Genomic DNA, 26006 nt, shown 5'->3' with positions numbered 1-26006 from the left:
CTGGGGCGTACGTGACGTCGGGCGCGTCCGACTTGGCCCCAAGCGAGTTGCTACGGGGGGGCGGGGCTGGGGAGAGGTTGGGCGTGCCATACGCGCATGCGTGGGGGCCGTGTTCGCGCGTCAGTTCGAGAGGCGACGAGAGCTCGTCACACTTCAGCGAGGGTGGGAGCGTCTCTGCGCATGCCCAGGTGCTGTGGTAAATGTTGAGGCGTGCGGATTCAGGCTCCTAGAGAGAAAAGACGTGCTCATTCTCACACTCCAGGCTGCCTGCCCCTCGGCCCAGGCTCTAGTCTGCGCATGCCCAGGCAACGAATCGGTTACGCCTGGTGGTTGAGGGACGGAAGTGGCACCCGACTCTCCAGCGAGATGCTGGTCTTAATGCTGATGGCAGCGGGGACCTTGCGGTTCTGCGCGGTGACCAGAGCCCAGGAGCTGTGCCGGTGGGACTGCCCTCCCCTGGCTGGGGTGCAGCCAGGGGTCGGGGACCCTCCCTGGGGGGCCTGGGCTGAATCTGGGAAGGACGCCCCTCTCCCCGACCTCATTGCGGCTTCCCAGTTTACTGTTTTAAGGAACTGGACACGACATTTCTCTTTCTCACAGCCCCAGCCTATCCCCTCAAGGCTTCACATTGCCACTTAAAACCTTTGGCCCGATTTCGACCCCTATTACCAACATCCACCGCCACCACTCAGACCCTCCTGTCGGAGACAGTTCCCTCCAGGCCATCCCCCAGCCCGGCAGCCAAAGGGATTACTTATAAATGGATCTGATCTTGTCGTTCCCTTTCCCGGTTCCCTGTGGCACCCAAAATAAAACCCAAGTTCCTTGCTGACCCTTGGGGCCAGATCGTTCTCTGGAATGGGGCCTTCCGTGCATTGTAAAATGTGCAGTATCCCTTGCCTCTATCCACCCAGTAGGTGCCAATAGCACCAATTTGCCCAAGCTTGACAGTCACAAAATGTCTGTAGGAATTGCCAAGTGTCCCCTGAGGCTTGGAAAACCCCTGGTCTGGCCCCTGGCCACCCTCGAATCACTGCTCCAGCCACCCCGTTCCTTGAACGTGCCAAACTCGGTCCAACCTTTGGAGACCTGGGACCCTTGGCTCTTGCTATTCCCTCTATCTCGCCAGCTTTGTTTCCAGATTTCTCCTTATCATTTAGATCCCGACTTAAATAGCACAGTTCCTTTTTTTTAAGCCCCACCCACCCATAGCTGCTTTTTCCTATCCGTAACGTGTGTTCCTCTTTCTTGGTGAATCTTTTCTTGTCTGTTTCTGTCACTAGAATATTAGCTCCATGAGGGAGTAGAGGGTTTCATTGATTTACTTCTTACCCCAGCTATTTTTAGATTTCAGTAGATGTTAGATTACTGAATACTGTATGCAAGGTTCCCACTGGGGGTGCTAGACAGATCTTAAAGCCTAGTTCCTGCTCGGGGAACTCCTACCTGGAGTGACCTGTCGCGTTCAGCAGGGCCCTGTTTGCCGCGGAGATAATAAGGCAACCAGAGCATGATGGCCTCATTGGATCTTTACAACCAAGTTCATAGAGTGATGATTACTTAAACAGACCCAACAAAATGAAAGATACACTTGCCTGAAGACAGCAAGTAAGTGGAGAGTAGGGTCTTCCAGGAAGGTTTCCTAGTAGGGTACGCCTCAGAGTATGACAAGATGGGTTATATCCAATTCTCCATCCATGGATCAATCAGTGAATGAAGAGCCTCAGCTGTAAACAACATTCTCCCAGCCACCAACACCCCACTTCCAACAACAACAAAAAAGAAGAAAAAGCAAGCTTTGGAATAGGAGTTCTGAATCTGGGGTCTGCAAATGAACCTTTATGGGTTCTCAAGAAATGTACCTCCATACCTGCATGTGTTTGTAGGAGAGGAGAGGAGGGCCGAGTTTCATCAGATTTTCCAGGGGCTCCCCAAACCCTAAAGGCACCAGGAACAGGTCCTTTAGGGTTAACTCAGAGGTACCCTGGTAGGAGTCATGCAGAATATTCAATAAACATTGACTGGCGGTCCCTCCTGTCGTTTAACTTCTAGTACTCGTATGGTGAGGACAGGAAAGGTGTTCCACACCGGACATCAAATTCAAGGGGTAGGTGGCTCCATATATTAATGAACTTAACAGTCATTCTTTGCTTTTGTCTAATCATTTGATCAGAACAACCATTGCCTAGTATTTTCTTGGGTGTGGTGTTGTGACAAGCCTAGAACATCCCCGAGGCCTTGGCCTTTGAAATAAGGGATTTGTCTTTACCATTTCATTAAAAAACAAGGTCAGGTAACCTGAACAAAGCCAGGAGATAGAAGTGGGTTTAGAACTACAATCACCTGCGTTTTTATCCAGTGTTCTATTTGATAGGGGAGTTTAAATCTAGAGTAACATAGGAAGTAAAGTGCTCCTTTGCTTACACCTGGGTTACTTAACTGGCTTCATTGGATACGGCCCATAACTGTGGGTCTCCTTTGTTATGTATCTGTATTCCTGTTCTGTTAATGTGTGTACATAAGTTAATTAATAGTCTGTTAAAACCTATGCAGGCTTATGCTATTCTACAAGAAGTTATGTCATAGAAATAATCTTCTCACATTTTTCTAACGTTTGCCTCTTCTATAACTTTTCTTCTCCCTTCCTGAATACAACCCTTTTTCTAAAATTTGTGCCTCATACATAGAATTGTAGTGCCCCAAAGCCTTTCCAGCTAATGAAGATACGTCAAGACAAGCACTGGGCATAGTAGCCATGAAGCACAAATTTTCAAAAAGGCAGAAAGCTAGCAACCTCTTCAAAGAATACTACTTCTCTCTCTCTCACCAACTTCACATCTCCCTGTGTAGCCCCGGAAGATGGCTGGTAAGCCAGAGACGGGAAAGATTCCTCAAGGGAGGAACAACCTAAGGCACAGTCGCAGGGGGGCCGTCAGGTGAGAGATTGGGGGCCAACAGAGGTGAGGCCCAGAACCTCACCCCCCCAGTTTGAGAGAAAGCTTCTGTACCCATGGCTGTTTTGTTGCTCCTGCCCAGCTCAGATCAAAACCCAGTCTATAGGCATAGCCCTGCTCACCTGCAATCACCTTCTAATTGCACTAAATCTATTTTCTGTCTTTATTTCACATCACGCAAATTCAAGAAGATTTTTATTTCATACCGCAGAATTTGGAGAAGTAAACTATGTTAAAACCCTCCTGTTAGAAACTATCTGCTTACTATATCTATCTACTACTTAAAAGAAAAGGGGGAATGTGGGATTAATGGGATTAATACATAAATCAAATGTACAAGTACATATGACTTGATTATTTTTCCTACAACTCTTGACGCATGATCAAAAACAGAATGATTAGAGCCGAAACAGCTCCTACAACCCGTGTCCGCCCTCACAGGGTGTCGGTGTCCTTGAGGAGCGTCACGCCCTTGGGCTGGACTGAAGGTCGGGTAATGATTGTGTGCTGATCATGTGTTGAACCCCCTACTCAGAATTCTTTAGATGTTTTAAGTCCATTTGCACAATAAATATGCGGAGTGCCTTTTTGGTGTTACTCTTGTGCTGTGATGCCTGAGTCCCCTGGATGGCCTCTCGGATCTCCAGCATTCTGTCGCATTCCCTCCAGGTCTGCGGGTCAGAGGCAGGGGGTACCTGACATTTGCTTATAGTCATGGTGCGATAGAAAACCTTCACCGCATGTGTGCCTCAAATGCATGAAGGAGAAAATAGTTCACCAGCTCAAACGTCAATACTGCACTATTTTAGAGGTGTCAGCATTTCTAACCTCCAAATGACTGGTTTCTAACACGTCAGCTTTACAATTCTTTATCCTCCTACCTTTCTCTCAAATAACTAATACTTGGTAAATAAACAGTAACATAGACATAGAATGAGATGTGGTATTATCCCTGTGATAATTACCCTGCGAGTCATTCCATACTTTTTATTTCAACATGATTACAGATTCACAGCAAGGTGCAAAAGAACATTACAGGTACCGTACACCCACACTCTCCCAATAGTAACATCTGACATAACCAGAGGATAATATCAAAGCAGGAAAATGACATTGACACAATACCACCTAACCTAATCCAGATTTTCACCTTCACGTTTTCAATGTTGCCCGTTAGGAAATTGTTTTTATCAGGTGTTTTATTATTACTGAAATAATTCAAATGTTGTGACTGTCACTCTAGGACCGTCTGTACTTTTCATCTATGACAGCACGGTTGATCAGACATCCTTGCAAGAAAAACCTAGCCCTGTATTTAGGGTAAGTGACCATTTTATGTATTGGTACCTGCCTTTTTATTCAAACTGTAGGTTTGCCCTCATTCATTCATTCAGTGAACATTAAGGAAGATGGCTCTGTCCTGTGCTGCCAGCTGCTGGCCTTCAGCGGATTCACAGTTGGGTGGGCATTGGGGGAAAAGAGCTAAAGAGACCAGCAAGTAACGAAAATAATGACAGGATAGTGTGGTGCCCCCCGTCTCAGAGGCTTGATATAAGCACTCGTGTTGGGGGGTATGTGAGGAGAAAATAGCTGGAAAGTTTCCACTGGGGAATGGATGCCCAAACTGGGTTCTGAAATAGGAGTTCATGTTGGGTGGGGGGTCATGGTAACCAAATCCGAAGGAATGGACACGCCCCGGTCAGCATGCATTTGGGGTTACCAAGGTCTAAAACCCTTTAATGGGATGAGAGCCATTTAATGACAAAACTGAAGTTCATCCTAAGCAAGGCAAGCTGTCACTTAATGTCTATTTTTATATAATTTTACAGTTGATCGCATTTCCTAAATAATGTTATTTTGAGAGGTCACATACCCAGGCTAAGGAAGTTTACTCGTGCAAAAATAGGTGGATGGTAAGACAGATCGAACCCGATGGTTCCTGTTAAGAGGGGAATTCTGTTTCAATGGAACATTATTAGAGGGCCCACCGTTGCCTTTTTTCTTTTCTTGTGTGAAATTGTCCTAATTTAATTATTTTACTGTTTATTTCAGACAACAGGTTTTTTTGACAAGAGATAACTTTGAGAGTAGTGTCATTCCGTTTTCCATCCCTACATCAATGAAGGTACTTGTCCTACGGAACAGTCTGAGGGACACTTGAGTCAAGTAATACTCAGGGGAACAACATAGCTTGTAAATACCACTGGTGTGTTTTGGTTCATTTGGGGCTTTATCTTCCCATGTACCTCTTAAAGACATTGAGAGCACTTTCTAAGCCCAAAGAAGGGTTGATTCTAATCTGCCCTTACTATCAAAATAGTTTTCTTTTTATTTCTAAAAACAGAAGCAGAATTGGTTCAAATGCTCCTTACAATTGGTCATGTGTTACGAATGAATATATCCCATGCCCTAATTTCAGGGCCTCCCTAAATCGGTCCTAAACCAAACCAGAAAACTCTGAGTAGCCGTCCTGAGAAATTCTGCTTTGGGCATCTACACGAAAGGAGGCTTTGCCATGAGCCGAAACACCGCGTCTCTCGTAGGCGGCCCACCCATCAGTTCTGCTCACCACTCATCATTTGTACTTTAGACTTGATGCTCAGAGGTGGTCTTGCAAAGGGAGAAGGAAGTGAAGTGAAGTTAGGAATCAGGTTCAACCCCCAGTTCTGACCCCAGGATGCATAGCTCCCAAGATCCAGGAACCAAACAACTCTTGCTGGCATAAATGTTCCTCAGATGTGCATCTAGAAGCACTTTCTGACTGATGTCTGAAAAGAGACCCTGGTGGGTATATATGTCGTCATCTCTAGGTCGGCACACCAGAGCTAACAGCAGCACATTTTGCGGGTTCAGTATTACTGTTTATCATCAACCGAAAAGTCTATGTCTATGATTATGAAACCGATTCCTGGAATGCATCTATAGGTACGTGAGTTTGGTGTGTTTTTTTCTTGTTTGAATTTAGCCAATGGCAGAGAAAAGCTTATTCACTGTGGGTGTTCCAATAATGCTGGGAGTTGGATGTCAGCTCCTCGGCCCTACCTTGTCCTGGAACATTCCAATGAAAATTAGCCTGGCCCCCCGCACCCCCATCCCATAGTGTGGGAAACTAATGCTTCCATCGGGGACTGGGATCATGAGTTGCAAAACCCTGCTCTGACTGATGGACGCAAGCGAGGGAGCAGGTGTCTGGGAGCAGGACTCCTGGCTGCCCAGGGACAAGGCTGGTGCCGGGGATACTCAGCCCCATGTACTGCATGCCACGCAAAGGGCCAGAGAACAGTAGAGAGGATGAGCTTGATTGAGAGAGGAAGGAGAGGAGGTCAGGAGTGGGAACAGTAGAGGTGTTATTCTTCAGAAAAGAAGGATGGGCTCTCTGGGAAAGGAGGAGGAGAAAGCACAGCTCCTCGCCGTGAGAAAGGGGTCTTTCCGCCCTGGTGCTGCTGACACTTACGGCCAGACCATCTCTGGAATGGGGCCGTCCTGGGCACTGGGGGGTGTTGAGAAGCATCCGGGGCCCCACCCACTCAATGCCAGGAGCGCCCCCCACAAGTCCTAACAACAAAAATGTCCCCAGATACCACCCAGGGCTCCCCATCCCCACTCCCAGCCCCTGGCAACCACAAGCCTACGTTCTGTTTGCAGATCTGCCTGCTCTGGGCACTTCACAGAAATTGGGTCACATGCCGCGTGGCCTTGTGGGGCTGGCGTCTGTCACTGAGCACCGGGTGTGGTGCGTGTTGGGGCTCCAGCCCTCTTGTTGGCTGAGTGAGGTTCCCGTGTGTGGACGGATCACGTCTTCTCTGTTCAGTAGCTGGCAGCTGTTGGTTCTGCTGCTCCTATGGGCCGTTGGGAACAGCGCTGCTGTGAACCTTTGCACACAAGTTTCTGGGAGGGCGTATGCTTCCAGTTCTTTGGGTAATCAAACCCAGGGGCAGAATTTCTGGGTCCGATGGCAGCTCCGTATTTAACCTACTGAGGAGCCACCAGAGCTCCTTGTCAGTCAGTCTGGTCTGTCCTTCCTCTTCTCTCTGTCCTTATATTTCCTAATAGCATCCAGATAGGCAACCCCTCCTCCCCCAGACCCCGGCCCCAGTGCCCACTTTGTCTCCTTGAATGGGCTCCTCCAGGGACGTCCTGGGAGGGGGATCCGACAGGATCGGCCCTTTGGTGTCTGGCTTACGTCACTGAGCACTGTGTCGTCAAGGCCCATCCACGATTTAGCATGTGTCAGACTGTCCTTCCTTTTCATGGCTGAATAATATTCCAGTGTGTGGAGGGACCACAGTGTGTTTATCTGTGGACCTTTGCGTTGCTTCCACATTTTAGCTGTTGTGAATAATGCTGCTTTGAACATATGTGTCCAAAGGTCTCCTTGAGTGCCTGCTTTGAGTTTTTGTGGGCATATACTTCAATGAAGTTGCTGAATTTCTATTTTCTATTTTTTGAGGAACCCCCATACCGTCTTCCAGAGTGGCTGCCCCATTTTCCATTCTTGTCAACAATGCACAAGGGCTCCCATTTCTCCACATCCTTGCCAGCACTTGTTCTGTCCCTCTGATAAGGGCCATCCTAATGTATATGCGTGGTTTCGCTTTGCACGTCCCTAATGACCAGTGATATCGGGAACATCTTTGCATGTACCTGTTGTCCATATGTCTGTTTTCTTTACAACCAAATCTTCTGAGCTTTTAAAATAGAAGCAAGGGAAGGGTACCCTTCCTGCAATTTTGGCTAATTTGGTCCTATAAGAGTGTCAGCAAAGCCAGTGCTTATCAACTGGGGGCAGCACCCGTGGTGCTGAGGGTGAGAAACCCTTTCCTCTGAGCTTCAGGGAAGTCATCTTTTGTTAAACCATCTTCTCCTTCCAGGCATAGAACACCCCGTTTCACATATGTCCGGTGATAATTGTTGTTACAGTGGGAGTCCCTCCTGCCTGGTGAGTAGAGAGTGCAGTCTGACATTTTGTACCCTGCTCTGAGCACAAACAAATATGAGTAATTCAGGTCAGTCTAGGCCCTGAGGGGTGGGACTGCGATGGACTTGGACAGCAGCGTCTCCCCAGGGCCCCTAAGAGGACCTGAGAGGTGGGTAGCCTCTGGAGCTACCTTCAGACCGACTGGCTGACACTCTATAAATACATCCATCTCTCTCTCTCTTTTTTTTTTTGACCTGTTATTTTGAAATAATCAGAGACTCTATGGGAAATTGAAAAAAATAAGAGTCCCATGTGCCCTATGTCCAGGTTCCTCCAGTGGTTGCATCTTACATAAGTATGCACACGACTAAAACAGGAAATGGACATGGCTACACAGGACGTGTGTGTCTGTTCTATGCTGTTTTGTCACCTGTGTAAAGTCACGGAACCACTACCGCCATCAAAATACGAGACTGTTCCATCACCCCAGAGCCACCTGGCCCCCACCCTGTACCTAACCCCTGGCAAACACTAGCCCGTCCTGTCTCTGTAATTTCATCGTTTCGAGAATGCTATACGGAAGGGACCATACAAAGTGTAACCCTCGGGAACTAGCTTTTCCAGCAAAATTCTCTCGAGACTCATCTCATCTGCTCTGTATATTGGCAGGTCACCTCCTTTTTCGTTGCTGAGTAATGTTCCATGACGTGGATATACCACCACTGGGATGTTTCCACTTCAGACCTATTCCAGAGAAGGCTGCTAGGAAATCTTGCACAGATTTTCATGTAGACATCAGTTTTCATTTCTGTGGGATAAATGCCCAGGAGTATGATCACTGGTATCTCTCTCCCCATCTTTTTTTTTTCTTTTACTTATTTTTATTCCCGTATGATCGATACACACTCTTATGAAGGTTTCACATGAAAAACAATGTGGTTACTACATTTACCCATATTATCAAGTCCCCACCAGACCCCAATGCAGTCACTGCCCATCAGTGTAGTAAGATGCCCATCTTCTTTTTAAACCAAGATGTAATTGACAGACACCGCTGTGTAAAATTTAAGGTGTAGGGTGTGTTAATTTGATATATTTTTGTAACAATATAATCACCACCATATCATGTCACATAATAACCATTTCTTTTTTGTTATGGGGAACAATTAAGATCTATTTTCTCAGCAATGTTTATAATGCAGTGTTGCTGTCTACCATCACGATGCTGTACATTAGTCTCTGCACTTACCTACTAGCTGCAAGCGTGCGCCCTGAAAGAACAGCTCCCAGTCCACCACCCTCCATCTCCTTTTGAAGAGACTATTTTATGTGTCTTTTTTCCCCAGGATATAAGCAAATCAGTTTTTGCTTATTTGCTTGGAGATCAGCTATCTCAGGCCAATGTGTATTTCTCGGATACCCAGGGATACAGCTTTCAGAAGTTTGCACACAAAAGACAGGTATGTTAAACTGGTAAAAAAGTGAACATAAAAATAATTTTCTTGTGTGCTACAAGTTATTAGGTGACAGTGGTTGAACAAGGGCTTTTCTTTCTTTAGAAAGAAAGCCAGGTGGCTGGGAGAGTAGGGAAAAATCCAGGTCTAAGTAGCAGGCTAGGGAGCTTTGGAAGTTAGGAAAGGATTTCGGGTCATAGCCCTGGTTTGGGACTGTGCTTATGGAACGCTGGGAGCCGTAGTAAAATCTGCACGTTACTTACGACACTTAACCCCACGTCCACCCAAAGGTCAGCAACATCAAGGACCATCACCACCCCATTTTGTACATGGCAGAACTCTGCCAGGTTGAATATGTGTCATCCCCACCCAAACTCGCATCCAACCACAGCCTCAGAATGTGACCCTACTTGGAAATAGGGTCTTTGCTGACGTCATTAGTCACGCTCGAATGAAGTCATCCTGGGTGTAAGGTGGGTCCTTGTTCCAATGACTGGAGTCCTTGTAGGAAGAGGAGGGGACACGGAGAGATGCACACACAGAAGACAGCCTCGGGGCGACAGAGGCACATGGGAGGGATGCGACCGCAAGGAATGCCGAGGACAGAGGCAGGAAGAGCCGTGCGCGGCCAGCTGCGTCCCTCGGGGCCTCGGAAGGAAGCAGCCCTGCCAGCGCCTGCTTTCGGACTTCTGGCTTCCAGCACCAGGACAGCAAATCTCTGTTGTTTTAAGCCACCAGCCATGGGGTGCTTTGTTACGGCTGCGCCAGGAAACTGATACGGTAATGAAGGCTCAGAGAGGCACAGGGCCTTTGCCAAAGCCACACAGCTTGGCAGAGCTGGGATCTGAAGAGCTGACGTGGACAGGACCCTTGGGTAGCGAAGGGATAAGGGTGGTCATTCCGACAGAGAGAGCGGCTTCCCCCACACACTTGGGAGGTATGTCTAAAGGAAGGCAGAAAGAATCGACTCTGCTCTCCAGTTCTGCTCCTGTCCCAGGTCCCATTTCTCTGCCCTGCCCAGGAGGCCAGAGACGCCTAGAAGTGGCCACCTGGTTTCGAAACCAGGCCCGTAAGGCCCCAGAGTTAATACTTGTGCTCGGTTGAGAATCATCATCACTAAAACCCCCAACTGGATTAGGGTTCTTCAGAGAAACAGAACCCATATGGGCTTTTTTTAATAGGAATTGGGTCGCATGGGTATGGAGGCAGAGGAGTCTCACAGTCTGCTGTCTTCCCTCCGGAGAAGCGGGAAGGCTGGCTGTGTAATTCAGACCGAGGGCAAGGGCTGAGAACCAAGGGGCCGCTGGCACGGGACCCCAAGATCAAGGCCCCTGGAGCCAGGAGCTCGATGTCCGAGGGCAGGAGAAGGTGGACATCCCAGTTGCAGGGGAAGGAGTGGGCTCACCCTGCCTCCACCTTTTTGTCCCCGAGGACTGGATGGTGCCCACCACAGGGGTGAGGGCAGGTCCACCTCGCAGGCTCTACTGAGTCAAACGCTAACCTCCAGAAACACCCCCTCAGACAGGCCATGAAACGATGTTCCCCCAGCTACCTGGGCATCCCTGAGCCCAGTCAAGTTGACGTGAAATTAACCACCACAGGTCCACCCCTTGTCAATGGGGCAGCCATACCCATGTCCTTGAACCATACTTAATCTTCAAAGACCCTGACACGATCAGAATTCCACCCAACATGGTACAGCCACCCTTTGTACCACCGGAAACTCACAGCCCTCCCGGGGAGAGGCGGTGAAATCCTAGAAACAGGTCCATTCCCCCCCATGATGCCCCACCATTTACATACCAATCAATGCAACAGTCTTTGCTCTGTGTGTGGCTGTGTTTCATGGCCATGGGGCGGAGTTCCCGAGCCTGATGGTCTAGAGCCATCACTGTTCACCCCCTAAGACCAACGCCCCCTGCGGGTTCTGCCAGCAGGGAAGAGGAGCTGGGATGTTCAGGGGGGAGGTGATGGGCAGGCCGCCAGGACGTCTGGCCATCTGGTCAGGTTGGGTGGCCATAGCAGACCATAGACGGGGTGACATAAGCAACAGCTGGTCCTTTCTCAGAGTTTGGGAGGCTGGAAGTCCAAGACCAAGGTGCCAGCAGGACAGGTTCCTGGTGAGGACCCCTTCCTGGCTTCTGGACGGCCGTCTTCTCACTGTGTGCTCACGTGGCGGAGAAAGCACACTCTGTGTCTCTTCTTGTAAGGGCACTAATCCCACACAGGGGCCCCGCCCTCATGGCCTCATCCAAACCTAATCGCCTCCCAGAGGCTCCACCTCCAATACCATCCCACCGGGGGTGCCGTCATCTGAATGTTTGTGCCCCCCACAAACTGGTATTTTGCCATCCTGCCTGATCTGATGGTATTGGGAGGTGGGGCCCTTGTGAGTGGGATCAGTGCCCTTATAGGAGGGCCCAGAAAGATGACTAGCCCCCTTCTGCCCCATGAGGACGCAGTGAGAAGTCTGTGCCCCGGAAGTGGGCCGCCCTTGGCGTCTCAGACTTCCAGCCTCCAGAACCGTGAGCAATAAATTTCTGTTGTTTACCAGCCACTCTGTCTGTGGCCGCTTGTTAGAGCAGCCCGAACAGAGCAAGACAGGGTGTTAGGGCTTCGGCATATGGACTGGAGGGGGCACGATTCAGTCCATGGCGCCCCAGGTAATAGTAACAGGCTTAAATAAGACACTCGTCTGCCTCTCTCGTACCTGAGAGGTGTCTGGAGATAGCCCGCTGGGCTGCCGGGGCAAACTGCCCCGCTGTCCTGGGGGGCCCTTGGCCTCACGCTCCATCCAGCTTGCCTGCTGGGCACTTGGCGGACCAGCCAAACATCAGCACGGAGGAGCCGAGGCAGGAAGGAAGGACGCAGGGGGGCCCCTGGCGGTCAGGGCCACTCCACCCCCTCCGACGCCTCACACCAACACCGCCTTCACCCGAGGTTCTGCCTCACATGCCGCAGCTCCAAACAGGGGAAACCGAGCATAATAAAAAAGACTTTCCTTCATTTCAGCTTGTTTCGGAGTCTGGAGTTAAGTCTGCAGCCAGGCTTCGGCTCAGAACATGCTCACCCGCGGTGTCTGTTGGATTGTTTCACAGGCAGAACCGGACGGGACCTTGGGTGGCATCTTCTACTTCCACTCCTTGTCACAGGTTGGGACGCTGCTCGTCAATCATGGGCAGGTGAGCGACTCTGAGTGGGGAAGAATGGATTAAGTGACTTTTGCCGCAAGCCAGGTTTGTTAAAACTTATACACTTAGATTTTCCTATCTGAAATTTATCTAGCTTTTCATTCACCTATCCGTCCATGAGACCATCCACCAGACTATCCATTCAACCACCCATCCTCCCTCCCACCCACCCACCCACCCACCCATCCACCCTCCCACCCGTTCATCCACCCATCCACCCACCCACCCACCCATCCACCCACACACCTATCCATCCACCCATCCACCCACCCACCCACCCACCCATACACCCTCCCACCCATTCATCCACACATCCACCCAGCCACACACCCACCCATCCACCCATCCACCTAATGACGTCATCCGCATACCCACCCTCACACCCCCCCACCCCTTTCTCCCCCGTTCATCTGCTCCTTCAGTCATGCACGCAGCAATATTCAAGTAGTGTCTAGGGGGTGCTGGTCATTATGCTTCGCACTAGGGACGAAATACAAGACGGGGCGCGTGTGTCCCAGACGGCGCACAGGATCGTTTCAAATACCTGGCATCCAGCCTTTTTATGGATGACTTTCATGTGTACTCAGAAAACCAGGACGAGAAACCTGTGACCTCAGAGACAGCACTTAGGCTAAGTTGAGAAGAGGGGTCAGTTCACGTAAACTGCATCTGAAAACAAAGTAGAGTCAGAAACAGTTTAAGTCCAGTCAGTACTGGGTATTGCACACACTGTCAGCCGGGGCGCGGCTCTGAAGGTCTGGGGAGACCCCGCCTCAGGGAGTCTCCAGACGGTGGGCTGATGGCTGGTGGTGAAAGCCTCAACCCTCTGGAATCATGGCGGGTCCTGCTCCCAGCCTGCATCCCCTCATAGTGTAAACCTCCCAGTCCTCCATGAATAACAGGGACACTCCCACCACCCCGAAAATCCCAAGAATGTAATGGCTGAGGAGTCCAGCTCCTGGTTACGACTCTGCATGACTTCTGGGGCCTGGCCACAGGCAGGCAGGAAGGCTGCCACGTAATGTGGCTCTGCCCACACACAGCGGGCTGGGACGCGGATGCCGTCAGGGCTCGGGCCTCACTGTCTGCATGTTTGCCTTCCTCGCCTGGGCACCGTCGTTGCCAGGTCCCTGTCTGTGGCCTTCCACTACGTCCCGTTCAGGGGCCTCTGCCTGGCCTCAGGGAAGGAGAAGGTCCTGGAGGCTTGTGCTCCACTCTGGCTCAGCGCTTCGGGCCCCTCCCGCTCGGGGCCCCGGGTGTGTGACACTGCCGGAGCCTTTATCCGCAGTGCGGGACCTCACAGCTGCACTGACCCAGTGGGCACCCCAGGGCGCCCCGCCCGTTAGCCAGGGAGGGACAGAGCAGGGTCTCAGGTGTGCTCTGTCCCATCGCTCTGAACTGCTGACCTCTTTCCTGTTCGCCTTGTTGCCTTAACCGGCTTCTCCAACACCTGGCATCTCAGCCGGGCTCCCGACACAGAGGCCACTTCTCAGGACCCGCAGAGCAAGGCCGGCCAGTTCGGGCCCCAGCGGGGCTGAGCCGGGTCTGCAGACTCACTCAGGGTGGGCCTGGTCCTCGCGTCCGCGTGGGGGGCAGGACGGGTCGCGTTCGGCAGCCCGTGCGCAAACCCGCGTCGGCCCTGAGCACTAAGTCCCTCCCCGTCCTCTCCCTTGGGTGCCGTCTGGGAAAGGAATCCAGGCATGATGGTGGGACCCCTTGGAAACCCGCCACACTGTCTGTGTTCTTGATTCCGTCCTCGGGAGGCACAGAGGTCTTCCACAAACAGCAGGGGAGAGAGAGAGCTTTGACGGCACTCAGGGGAAGGGGACCTGACCCCAGAGGAGCCCGTGGAGGGTTGTGATACGCCAGCAGCTTTAGGTGAGAGGCTGCTAGGAAAAGCATCCGGCGTGTGCAGGCGGCTGGAGGAGAGACGGGGTCTCGCCCCGGGAAGTCAGCTCGAATAAACACCCGGGGCTAAGGTGCCGACGCGGGCCTGGCCGAGCAGAGCAGGAACGCGTGGGGAGCACCGGCTCTGCGGGGCTTTGGGGTCAGATGGCTCTTTGTTGGGAGGGCCCGTCCTGGGCATGTAGGGCTGCGCAGCACCCCTGGGCCCCATCCCCTCCATTCCGGGAGCTCCCGCGTCCTGATGACCGCAGATGTCCCCAGACATCACCCAGTGTCCCCTGGGGGCGGGATCGCCCCACACTGAGAGCCACTGGCCTAGATGATTAGGCGTGAAGGGCATCTGAATAAAGGGGGACCCACATGCACTGTCCTGTCTGCATAAGCACGGACCCAGCTTTGTACTGCCCACGACTCTGGTCTTCCTCCCGCAGGCCAAGTTCAGCTACTCGGACCACCCCCTGAACCTCACCTTTGTGCTGCCCTTTAACTACAGTGAGCCGCTGGAGGTCCTCATCGTGCCCGGACAGAGAGGCTTTCTCATCTTCTGGTTTGAGAAGAGCCTCTTGGTTTCCGTAAACGAAGGTGAGCGAGGCCCAGGCTCAGGGCTGCCGTGCAGTGTCCCCACCACGCAGGGACAGCGCTGCCCTGACTTGAGTGGACAGCCCCTAGGTCCTGCCTCCTGGAGTCTTTACAGCCATGTGGGCAGGTTCTGAAAGTCCCCGGATGCCTAAGGCAGAGGGTTCGAGCCCTTGGTCCAGAAATGGCAGGTCGTGTTTTGGGAATTGGCAACAACCAAGCTTAGCGGCTCTGGGAGGTGATGTGGGTCAGGGCCACCCCCTTGAACTTTTCCCAGGCCAGAGGAAAATCAGGAAATGTCCAGTACCTCTGGCTGGCCCAGCTGAAGAATCCTGGCAGTTTCCTGGCTACATGAGCCCCAGCCTAGCCTAAGGAGAGGAGCAGAAGGAGGCCTCCCTCCCTGGAGGGGGCGCTGTCAGGGGCCTCTGGACACAGGAATGGCTGCAGGAGCACCTACAATTGCAGCCTGCTACCCAGCACCAGTCAGGTCGCCTGAACATGGCTGTTTACCCCAGTGCAAGAAAAAGGCTCAGGACTGGCTGCCCATTTGGGGAGCCCATTCCAGAATGAATGTGTGTTATTCTCTAAACACCTTATCCAGGTAGTAAAAGGCGTCCCACCATGTTCATGCCTCCAGACAATGAAAAATTATTTCTCTTACCAACTCAACAGCCATGCCTCAAGCTCTTGTCCCAAGGAGAGTTGCAGGGGTTGAGTTTTCTTAACCCTAAGCATGTTCCCTATGATATTTTACAACACTGCCTCTCAGAGCTCTGTCTTCCTTGATTCTTCATCACTGGTGCCGAGAACCAAGCGGGCAGAGTGGGAGGCAGTGGGTGGCGGCGGTGGGAGTCCCTTTCCCCGCCCATGCACAGGCCCTCACAATTCTGCTCCATTTTCCCACAGGTCAGCTTGTCAAACCCGTTGTGGTGCAGAAAGGACGCCGCACATTGTATTCTTCCATTTCTGAGGCCAACATCAGCATCCGCGGCGTGGCTGCCAGTGAGTGCCCAAGCCTCAGCTGCCTGCCTAGACGGGCTTTGTACCTGGCTTATCAACCACTGGCCTGCTGGAACGAAGGCAGACCAAACCCAAACGCAATGATCATGCATTCTGGAAAGACTGTGGGCGTCAGCTTCGATGCCCTCTTGCCACCCCATGGAATGTCGTTTGGGCATGTGTTTCCTAGGGCTGCTGTGACCATGTACTGTGAACCAGGCGGCTCAGAACAACACATATTGTCTCTCAGTTCTGGAGGCTGGAAGTCCGAACTCAAGATGTCAGCAGGGCCGTGATCCTACCGAAGGCCGCAGACTAGGATCTGTCCCCCAGCCTTTTTCCATGGCTTGTAGATGGCCGTCATCTCCCCGCGTGCCTGTCTGTGTCCAAACTTCCCCTTTTTATAAGGACACTGTCATATCACATCAGGGCTCACCCCGATGACCTCATTTTAACTTAATCACCGCTGAGAAACCCTGTCCCCAGAGAAGGTCACATTCCAAGGTCCTGGGGTTAGAACTTCAACACATCTTTTTGTGGAGGGGACTCAATGCAATGTGTAACAGATGGCGCTGTTGGGATTTTTTAGCTAGTAAATTGTCCTGTTGCTCTCCTGACCAGTTCTGTCAGGAAAGATGAAATTCACCAGTATGGCTGTTCTCCTAACACAGCTCCTGGCTTGCAAACGTTGAGGCAGACAATGCCACAAAGCAGACCGTAACGTCACTTGATGTTTTAAGAGTCAGTATTTCCCGTTTGCTGGTTTTGCCCCGCCTCCTGTCACCTATATCCCTTTATCCATTTAAAATCAATTTAGATCCTAGGAATGAATGATACATTTGTTTATAATTATACCTGCGATGCATGATCCCTTAAAGCTTTTTTTAAATTACAAGTACAATTAAAGTCCCTATGACCAGCCCCCAACTCCAGGCCCCTCTCCAGCTTCCTACAATTACCCGCTATTAGGGATTTGGGGTGTCCCTTTCCAGTCAGTAGAGACACTCACAATGTATATTAACTGTGGAACTGCTGAAAACATACAGCATCGTCTGTGCCCCTTAAAGAACCGCTGGTCTCCGGAAATCGAGCGGGTACCATGTATTTATCATCTCTTTCCCCACCGCTAGAAGCTTCCTAATTGGTCCTTCGCATTCTCACCTCTTCCTCCACCAAGCCCAGGCTGCTGGTGTCTGAATGGTGGTGTCCCACCCACAAATCCATATGTTGAGATTTAACCCCCAGGGTGATGGTACCGTGAGGTGGGCCTTTGGGGAAGGGATTAGGTCCCGAGGGTGGGACCCTTGTGAATGGGATCAGTGCCCTTATAACAGAGACCCCATAAGGCCCCCAGCCCCTTCCTCCACATGAGGACGCAGGGAGAAGGCGCCGTCTGTGAGCGAGGAAGCAGCCCTCACCAGACACCGAAGCTGGCGGCACCTTGACCTTGGATGTCCAGCCTCCAGATCCACGGGGAGTAAATGTCTGCTGTTCCTGAGCCTCCCCGTCTGTGCTATGGCTGCCCACACGGGCTAAGACACAGGCAAAGCAGAGAAATCATTTGCTGAGTTTTGGTTGTTACAGCTTTATTGAGATATAATTCACATATTGTACAATTCACCCATTTAAAGTGTGCAATTCAGGGGTTTTTAGGGCATGTACAGGTTTATGACACCATCACCGCCGTCAACTTTCGGCCCATGTCATCCCCCCACAAAGAAAGTCATCCCCTTAGCTACCACCCTGTAATCCCTCATTTCCCTCAGCCCCCAGCCCCCACAAACCCACTTTCTGTCTGTGGATTCACCTGTTATGGGCATTTTACAGCAATGGGGTCACCGATCGTGTGGCCTGTGTGTCTGGTGTCTCCCTGACCACCATGTGTTCAGGATCCGTCCACACTGCAGCACATGGCAGTGCTCCGCTCCTTTTCACAGCTGCGTAATATTCCAGGGGGTGTGGCTGGACACACTGTGTGTATCCATTCCTCAGTAGATGGGCACTTGGCTTGCTTCCACCCCTGAGTGCTGTGAATCACACTGCTGTGGACATTCACATGCCGCCTTCCGTGTGGGTAGATGGCCTTTCTGTTCGTGGACACCTAGGAGGGGACGTGCTGGGTCATCCGGCAGCTCTGGGCTTCACCTTTGGAGCAACCGCCGGCTGGGCACAGAGGCTGCCCCATTTTTTATTCCCACGAGCAGCGTATGAGGGCCCTAATCCCTCCACAGCCTCACCGACACTCATTAATATCCCTGGTCTGTATGATGGCATTCGGGGCAATTTTTTTTTTAACTTTAACTTTTTATCTTTTAAAAATGTTTTTGTCCCTGGAGCCAACCTTCATTTCAATTGTTGTTTTGTCATCTTTGGTCTTTCATAGACACACATCAGCTGGCAGTTCTAACGCGGGAGAACACTGTGTATTACGGTAACCTGGGATACCTGTCCAATTCCCTGATCAAAGTAGGTAAAATCCAAGCAGGGTGGTCACCTGGGTGGTGAGGAATGGCGGCCCTCTTCCCAAACTTCCCGTCCCTTCTCTGAAGGCTAGAACTTGCTCTCGTTATTAACACAGCAATAGTATTTTTAATGGTGATAGCAATACTTTAGCAATGATTCCAATTAATATTAAATTAGTAATGTTAATTTAATGCTTAATAAGTGTATCATAATAGTGATTTTAAAGGTTATTAAAATGACACCAACGACGGCTAAGACTTGGTCAGCGCTTGGAACAGAGCAGCTGATTCCTTCTTCTCTTACCTCACTTAACTCGAATTTAACCATAGTCTTAAGAAGTAGAACCCTTTTTTTATTAAGGTATCATTGATATACATTCTTATAAAGGTTTCACATGAAAAACATGGTGGTTACTAATTCACCCATATTATCAAGTCCCCCCCACATCCCACTGCAGTCACTGTCAGTGTAGTGAGACGTCAGAGTCACTACTTGTCCTCTCTGTGCTACACTGTCTTCCCAGTGACCCCCCCACACACACCACGTATGCCAATCGCAATGCCCCTCAATCCCCCCCTTCTCCCTCCCTCCCCACCCCTCCCCTTTGCTAACCACTAGTTCCTTCTTGGAGTCTGTGAGTCTGCTGCTGTTTTGTTCCTTCAGTTTTGCTTCATTGTTACACTCCAAACAAGGGAAATCATTTGGTACTTGTCTTTCTCCACCTGGCTTATTTCACTGAGCATAATACCCTCTAGCTCCATCCATGTTGTTGCAACTGGTAGGATTTGTTTTCTTCTCATGGCCGAATAGTATTCCATTGTATATATGTATCACCTCTTCTTTATCCATTCATCTGCTGATGGACACTTAGGTTGCTTCCATATCGTGGCTATTGTAAATAGTGCTGCAATAAACATAGGGGTGCATCTGTCTTTTTGGGTCTGAGATCTTGTATTCTTTGGGTAAATTCCAAGAAGTGGGATTCCCAGGTCAAATGGTATTTCTATTTTTAGTTTTTTGAGGAACCTCCATACTGCTTTCCACAATGGTTGAACTAGCTTACATTCCCACCAGCAGTGTAGGAGGGTTCCCCTTTCTCCACATCCTCACCAGCATTTGTTGTTCTTAGTCTTTTTGATGCTGGCCATCCTTACTGGTGTGAGGTGATGTCTCATTGTGGCTTTTATTTGCATTTCCCTGATGATTAGCGATGTGGAGCATCTTTTCATGTGTCTGTTGGCCATGTGAATTTCTTCTTTGGAGAACTGTCTGTTCATATCCTCTGCCCATTTTTTAATCGGGTTATTTGCTTCTTGGGTGTTGAGGCATGTGAGTTCTTTATGTATTTTGGATGTTGACCCTTATTGAATATGTTGTTTATGAATATATTCTCCCACACTGTAGGATGCCTTTTTGTTCTGCTGATGGTGTCCTTTGCTGTACAGAAGCTTTTTAGTTTGATGTAGTCCCATTTGTTCACTTTTGCTTTTGTTTCCCTTGCCCGAGGAGGTGTGGTCAGGGAAAGTTGCTCAAGAGGTTTTCGCCTGTGTTTTCTTCTTAGAGTTTTATGGTTTCATGACTTACATTCAGGTCTTTGATCCATTTCGAATTTACTTTTGTGTATGGGGTTAGACAGTGATCCAGTTTCATTCTCTTGCATGTGGCCGTCCGGTTTTGCCAACGCCAGCTGTTGAAGAGGCTGTCATTTCCCCACTGCATGTCCATGGCAGACGTAGAACCTTATATTGTCCCCACTGGACAGAATCATACAGTGCCCCCAAGGTCACAGACGTAGAAAGTGTTGGCACTGGGATTATCTCACATTATCTTGCACATCACGCTTATCTAATTTTATTTCATCATCGACACAAAACCTCATGAAGTAGATAATATCCAGCTTTTTAGGAGGGAGAAAAAAACTGACTTTTGAGCTTTTCCTTTTTTCCTGTAACTCGTTAGCACCCAAGCCAGGAACGTTCCCCTGGGCTCCTGACTTGCTGATGCAGAACTTTTCCTGCCAGCATCCCAGCCACCCTACTTCCGGCAGGGCGGCCTAACCCCCCAACAGAGTAGGGTTCCCCTGGGTGGGGCTCGCTCAGGACTCTCTTCCCCGGTGACGGGTGTGTGTTCCGGGCCTGCTTCCCCCGCACTCCCCCCACCGCCCGGGTGTCCTCTCCATGGGGATTGTCCATCTAATCACCGCGGGAGGGATGCACAACGCAGGGGGGCCGGCGTCTCAGCCAAGCTTCCCTATCACCTTGCTACTTCCTGTTTGTTCTCCCATCTTTAACCCTGAGCCGCAGGATAACATTTAAATCCTCAAAAACAGAACTAGAATGACCTGGCTCACAAATCACTTTTCTCCTAGTTTCCGAAGGGACACATCTGGTCCCAGGAGGCAGCCCTGATGTTCACGGACGTGGGGATGCTGGAAATACTGACCCCGGTGCCCGATCCGGTGTTTCCAGCTTTTGATTTCCAGAGGTGCCTCGTGAATGTTCAGGCGAGTCTCATGGACCTGCATGTCGACGACTGCAAGGTATGTAATCGTTACGGTTTAGACCAGCGTTCAAGGCACTCTTCTTAAAAAAGAGCAAATCGCAGAGACCCAGAGGTGGGCATTTGGAGGCAGCACCCACCCATGGGAGATCCACGTAGGGCTGCCGGATGACCCCTAGTTAAACCCAGAGAAACCCGGTTAGGTTTGAATTTCACATAAACAACTTACTCAGACAGCCACCGCCAGGCCCCAGAGGGCTGGCCCCCTCGCCTTGTACAAAGTTTTTCACCTTGTACAGTTTCATGTCCCTTATTTCACACAGAAACATATTTCATCTTTATTAGAGGCTCTTTGTAACAAGCACCCCTCGGAATTGTTCAGAAGAGAATGAAGTAAATCATTCTGTTAAGAGAATGAGAACAACACCAGGGTCAGAGGTACTGGGAACACCCCCCACGCTGTTGAAAATGCACGTATAACTTTGGGCTCTGCCCAGAATTAACCATTAATAGCCTACTGTTGACGAGAAGCCTTCCCAATAAGGCAAAGAGTCACCTAACATGTATTTTGTATGATGTGTGTATTCGTGATGTATTCCCACAACGCAGTAAGCTAGAGGAAGGGGTCTGTGTCAGGAAGCAGGTGTCGAAGGTGTGACAGAACACAAAGTTTAACCGTTCTTCTGAGACCAGTTAGAGAAGAGGGGGTGCACAGACCCCATCTCCCTAATGGCCCCCCAACTCTATTTAGTCCACTCTGAATAGAGTCCACGTTAACTCCTTTGATCCACGTTTACACTATGAAATCAATCCAGGGAATACAGGGAAACAAAATGATACAATATTGCCACGTGGCAACCTCCGCATCCAGAAAGCCAGCCAGCGACGGCCTGCCGCCAGCAGTGGTCGGTGTCCCATGGGGTCCTGTCGACGGGATCCGACGCAAAGCTGATGGTCCAGCTGCCGATCTGCTGGAACCGCAGGCCCAGAGGCGTGTGCCCAGCTGCACCAGGAGAATCCAGGCTCCGGGAAAGCTACGTGGCCCACCACCTGTGTTCTTCACAAATGAACAGAAACAAGAAGAACAGGGGTCGTGGGGGAGCCCATGGACCAAAAAACAAGAAGACATGACAGTGTCCGGATCCGGACAGTGATGCCATCTAGGGGCACATGCCCGGTGGTAACTCTAGAAAGAAACACAGGGCCGCAGTTCCCTCCCAAGGCAGGCGGGGCTGCAGGGGTTGGGGGGCCCTCGATAGCCTTCTCGTGGTCATGTGCTTCCCCACCTACAAGACTGGAAGGTTCCATCCTTTGCAGGGACCACTGACCACCTCCCACCTGCTTGCCCTTTCGTTTTGGGTAACAGAGGCTTGATTTAACGTATTCACCACCGTTACTGTATACTTTTTTGCCCTTCTAACCAGGTAGAGCTTCTGGAAGGAGACTTTGCAGACAAAATGTATACCGTTGACATGTACGGCACATTGGAGCTGACAGCGCTGATGGTACCCAAGGCAGGCACGTCACCAGTGCCGCTGGTAAGGACACCGCCAGGTTTGAGGAGCTTTCATGTGAGTGGTGTTCTCCCGGGCCTCAGGCCCGTGGCCCAGGGTTCCGAGGCTCTGGGAGTTCCCGGGCACCGTCCCGTGGGGGGACCCCGACCTCGTGACACACGTAGTAACTGTCTCTCTCTGTCTCTCTCAACTGGCCGCAACCTGTCTGGCCACCTCTCACGGGGACCACCTCTGCCCCTGGCTCCCTGCCCTCCGAGCCGCCCACATGCTTTCCAGAAGCCCCTTCATGTCTTAGCTCAGCCACAGCCGGTTTCTGTGGCTTCCAGCCAAGAGCCCGAGTGCCCCATCCTGCCCTCACTGCGGCGGAGGTGCCCGCAAAGACGGGGAGTCTGTGAGCCTGAAATCCAAGTGTCTAGCTTGGACTCTCAGACGCAAGCAGTCAAGCTGCAAATGGGGGACCATTGGGTGTCAGGATGTGGGGGAGGCCAGCCAGCCAGGAACAGGGCCCGCAAGGGGACGCCAGCTGGCTCTGGCTCACCTCCAGTGCTGTCTCACTGGGCCTCCAGGCCTCCCTGTGCTCCATGGAGGGTCTGGGTCTTGCAACTGTGCAGCCACATGCTGTCTACAAAAGGGGCTTCTGGGGCCTGGGATGGTGGGTAGGGGAGGTGGGGACACACCTGGGGACCAGACTGGCAGCTGCACGAGCAGCTTTATTGTGGTCACTGGTGGGTATGACCCCTGTGGCGCCCCTTGGCACCTGCCAGCGCTGTGCAGTGTACGCTTCTCCCAACCCCTCCCCAGCCAATGCTGAGCAACCCCCACTCCCTGGGGATACACGACGCCATCATGTATGAGGACGGCTACAGGTACGACGGGAGGACCATGCACAGAATGGTGAGCAGGGCCCTGGCCCCAAACCCGGTCAGTGTGGTGAAGGGCGTGGCCTTGCCTGGCCCGGTCAGGTGTAGCCACCTCGTCGTCCCTTGACCGGACCCTCCTTCCTCCTTTCCTGCCCTGCACAACCCTGGGTGAGGTGCTTCAGAATTTGAGGGGACCTGGCCCTGGCCCAGCCCCACCTAGGCTGGTGGCCATCACCCAGATGTGTGAAATCAGTAAGGTATCACAAGAGAGGCCCCGAGGATATGACAGGGAGCCTCTCCAGCCCTGGGGAGGGTGCTGGACCTGTGTTAGCTGGCACACCCAGGCGTCAGGGCACAGGCAGACCAGGTGCACAGCCAGGCCTGTGACACCCCAGATGAAGAAGAGGGCGAACAAAGTCACACCTAACTCTGGGTCCCCAGGACAAACACAGCAATGAAATGAACTTGGGACAGTGATTTCTGTGAGCGCCTAGAAGCCTTTCCCAGGCAGCCCCGCGTCCACCTCTCCCTGCAGCCCGCTTCGCGCTGTTCCACCAGGTCAGGCAGGCTTTCTCTCCTGTTCCACAGAACATTTCCCTGAGGCAGCAGCAGTTCTGCGGCAGGGCTGACGCCAACTTCACTTCCGAGTATGTGGTCACCTGGCCAGGGGTGGGTGGCCTGGGCTGTCCATGGGTTCCTTCAGCAGGGGCTGGGGAAAGCAGGGCTGAGGTCTAGTCCTTCCCTCCCAGGATGGTAAAGCAAAAATCCTTTACAAATGGTGGTTCCTCAAGAAATTAAACATGGAATAACTACAGGACCCAGCAATCCCACTTCTGGGCCTATGGCAAAAAAATTGCACTCAGGGACTCAAGGAGATACACGCAGCCCACGCTCACAGCAGCATGCTTCACGACTGCCACCACAATATGTGAATAACCCAGCAGCCGCGGATGAACGGATACACACAGTGTGTCTGCACACACACCGAAATATTATTCAGCCTTAATAAGGGGGGGACATTGCTGTCCCAGCGTGGATGGACCTTAGCACTGTGCTCAGTGCAATAAGCCAGATGCAGAAGGACAGATCCTGCCTGGTGCCACGCCTAGGAGATCCCTAGAGCATATATTTCCACAAATATGTTATAATTCTATAGATAGAACTTAACACTACATTGTGTAGCTGAAATTTGCTAAGAATAAAACTGAAATGTTCCCACACACACCTGAAAAGTTAACTATGGAAAGTGATGGATGAGGTAATTAACTCAACAGGGAGACTCTTACAAGTGTGCCTGGGCCAGTCATCATGCTGTGCATCTTAAATATCTTACACTATTCTTTGTCAGTTTTACCCCAATGAAGCTGAAAAAATACATAAATGAAAAGTTAAAAAAATCCATTGTATGCTGCTACTGTAGAATATATGTTCCTCTCTCACGGTGAGTTTATTTAAAAATCCTTAAAGTATTCATGTACTTGGTCATTAAAAGAATGAGTCCCAGTAGAGATGTTCAGACCACGTTCTCAGGACTTAATCTGGTAAAACTAGAATGTGACCATCAGAAACACACCACCAATAACAACAATCCACTTGGAAATTCAGAAACAACCTTGTAAATCACCCCTGAATGAAATAATCATGGAATAGCTACAATATACTGAGAGAGAAATTTGTACCCCAAGCACTTTTCCTTGGAGAGGAACAAATGGACTGGAGGGAAATAGAGCCAGTATTGAACGTAAGGAACCAGGGAAACAGCCACCAGGAATTGTGGGAAGGGAGTGAACAGTGGTACAATCAGAAACGTATTACATAGAGGGCAAAGGACAGTGTAAAGCCAAAATAAAACATAAAGTTCGTTCTTCAGACCAGTGTAGTAGACAACACCCCAGCATCCTGCAGGAGAAAGAGAAAACGAACAATAGGGATGGGAAATGAAGAAGAAAGTGTGGATGCAGAAGCTACTAGGAGAACAAAAAGCATCATATACAGCTAGGTAATAGTAAAATAGGATTTCAGGTGTTCGTGGCAATAAGTTGTTATATATCAATTAGCAAAACTGACTTGAGAAGAGGTAGAAACTAGAGGCAGAGCAGGGCGGCCATGTGTGAGCAGAGGTTCTCAGCCGAAATTCCAGAATGAATGGCTGAAGGATGGCTGGATGGACGGATAATGGGTCGATGATGAATGGGCGATGGATAGATGGGGGGATGGATATGGGTGGATGGATGACGGGTGGACGGGTCAATGACGCTTTTTACTGCAATACTGGTGTAGAATACAATAACACCCCCATTGCTTTGCAGCATAAAAAGACCCACAATGTCCACCATCTCTCTGGACATAGACGACAAGGAAATTTCCTGTGTGGACCTCAAGCCACTGGTATGTCCCAAACTTGTGCTGTCCCATATTCTTCGTGGCTCGTGTTAAGAATAATGGCAGTGGGCCTTGGGGGGCTTTTCGCTGAGGGGCCGGCCAAGCCCCAGTTCAGGATCTGGAAATGGAAGTGATCCTGTCCCGGTTGCCAGGCTCCCCGCCCCTCCTCCATCACGGTCCCCTCGTCAGGGCTGCCCCTCGTGACTCCCCGACCTCACGTCAGGTGCGTCATCAGTCAACGGTCCTTCTTGAGCATCCCCAGAACAGCCTCTGGCCAACAGGGATGAAAGC

The 26006-nt window shown here is 50.9% G+C and overlaps 1 protein-coding gene and 1 long non-coding RNA gene across 4 annotated transcripts in view; one reads left to right on the top strand and one right to left on the bottom strand.

Moving 5' to 3' along the window:
- The first annotated feature begins 70 nt into the window (after positions 1-70).
- Positions 71-26006, top strand: part of LOC118911879 (cation channel sperm-associated auxiliary subunit delta) — a 33207-nt gene continuing 7271 nt past the window's right edge. Inside the window, exons 1-16 of one of the 3 annotated variants that reach the window (XM_057489755.1) lie at positions 71-326; positions 2053-2107; positions 4198-4274; positions 5007-5079; positions 5765-5879; positions 7826-7893; positions 9219-9332; positions 12425-12508; positions 14854-15004; positions 15905-16000; positions 18381-18463; positions 20829-20999; positions 22384-22497; positions 23275-23367; positions 23922-23980; positions 25643-25721. In XM_057489755.1, the coding sequence (XP_057345738.1) occupies positions 298-326; positions 2053-2107; positions 4198-4274; positions 5007-5079; positions 5765-5879; positions 7826-7893; positions 9219-9332; positions 12425-12508; positions 14854-15004; positions 15905-16000; positions 18381-18463; positions 20829-20999; positions 22384-22497; positions 23275-23367; positions 23922-23980; positions 25643-25721 (1461 nt within the window). In that variant the 5' untranslated portion in view covers positions 71-297. The other 2 variants (XM_057489757.1, XM_057489756.1) reach the window with 2 other exon arrangements.
- Positions 12250-14053, bottom strand: LOC118911977 (uncharacterized). Its single transcript, XR_005024678.2, has 3 exons — positions 13924-14053; positions 13062-13186; positions 12250-12516 (listed from the first exon to the last, which is right to left on the bottom strand). It is a non-coding gene; the product is annotated as an uncharacterized LOC118911977 (long non-coding RNA).

This window comes from Manis pentadactyla, chromosome 12 (assembly GCF_030020395.1).
Source record: "Manis pentadactyla isolate mManPen7 chromosome 12, mManPen7.hap1, whole genome shotgun sequence".
Lineage (NCBI taxonomy): Eukaryota > Metazoa > Chordata > Mammalia > Pholidota > Manidae > Manis > Manis pentadactyla.
Note: the sequence above shows the minus strand (reverse complement) of the source record. Positions and strands in the feature narration are given on the sequence as shown.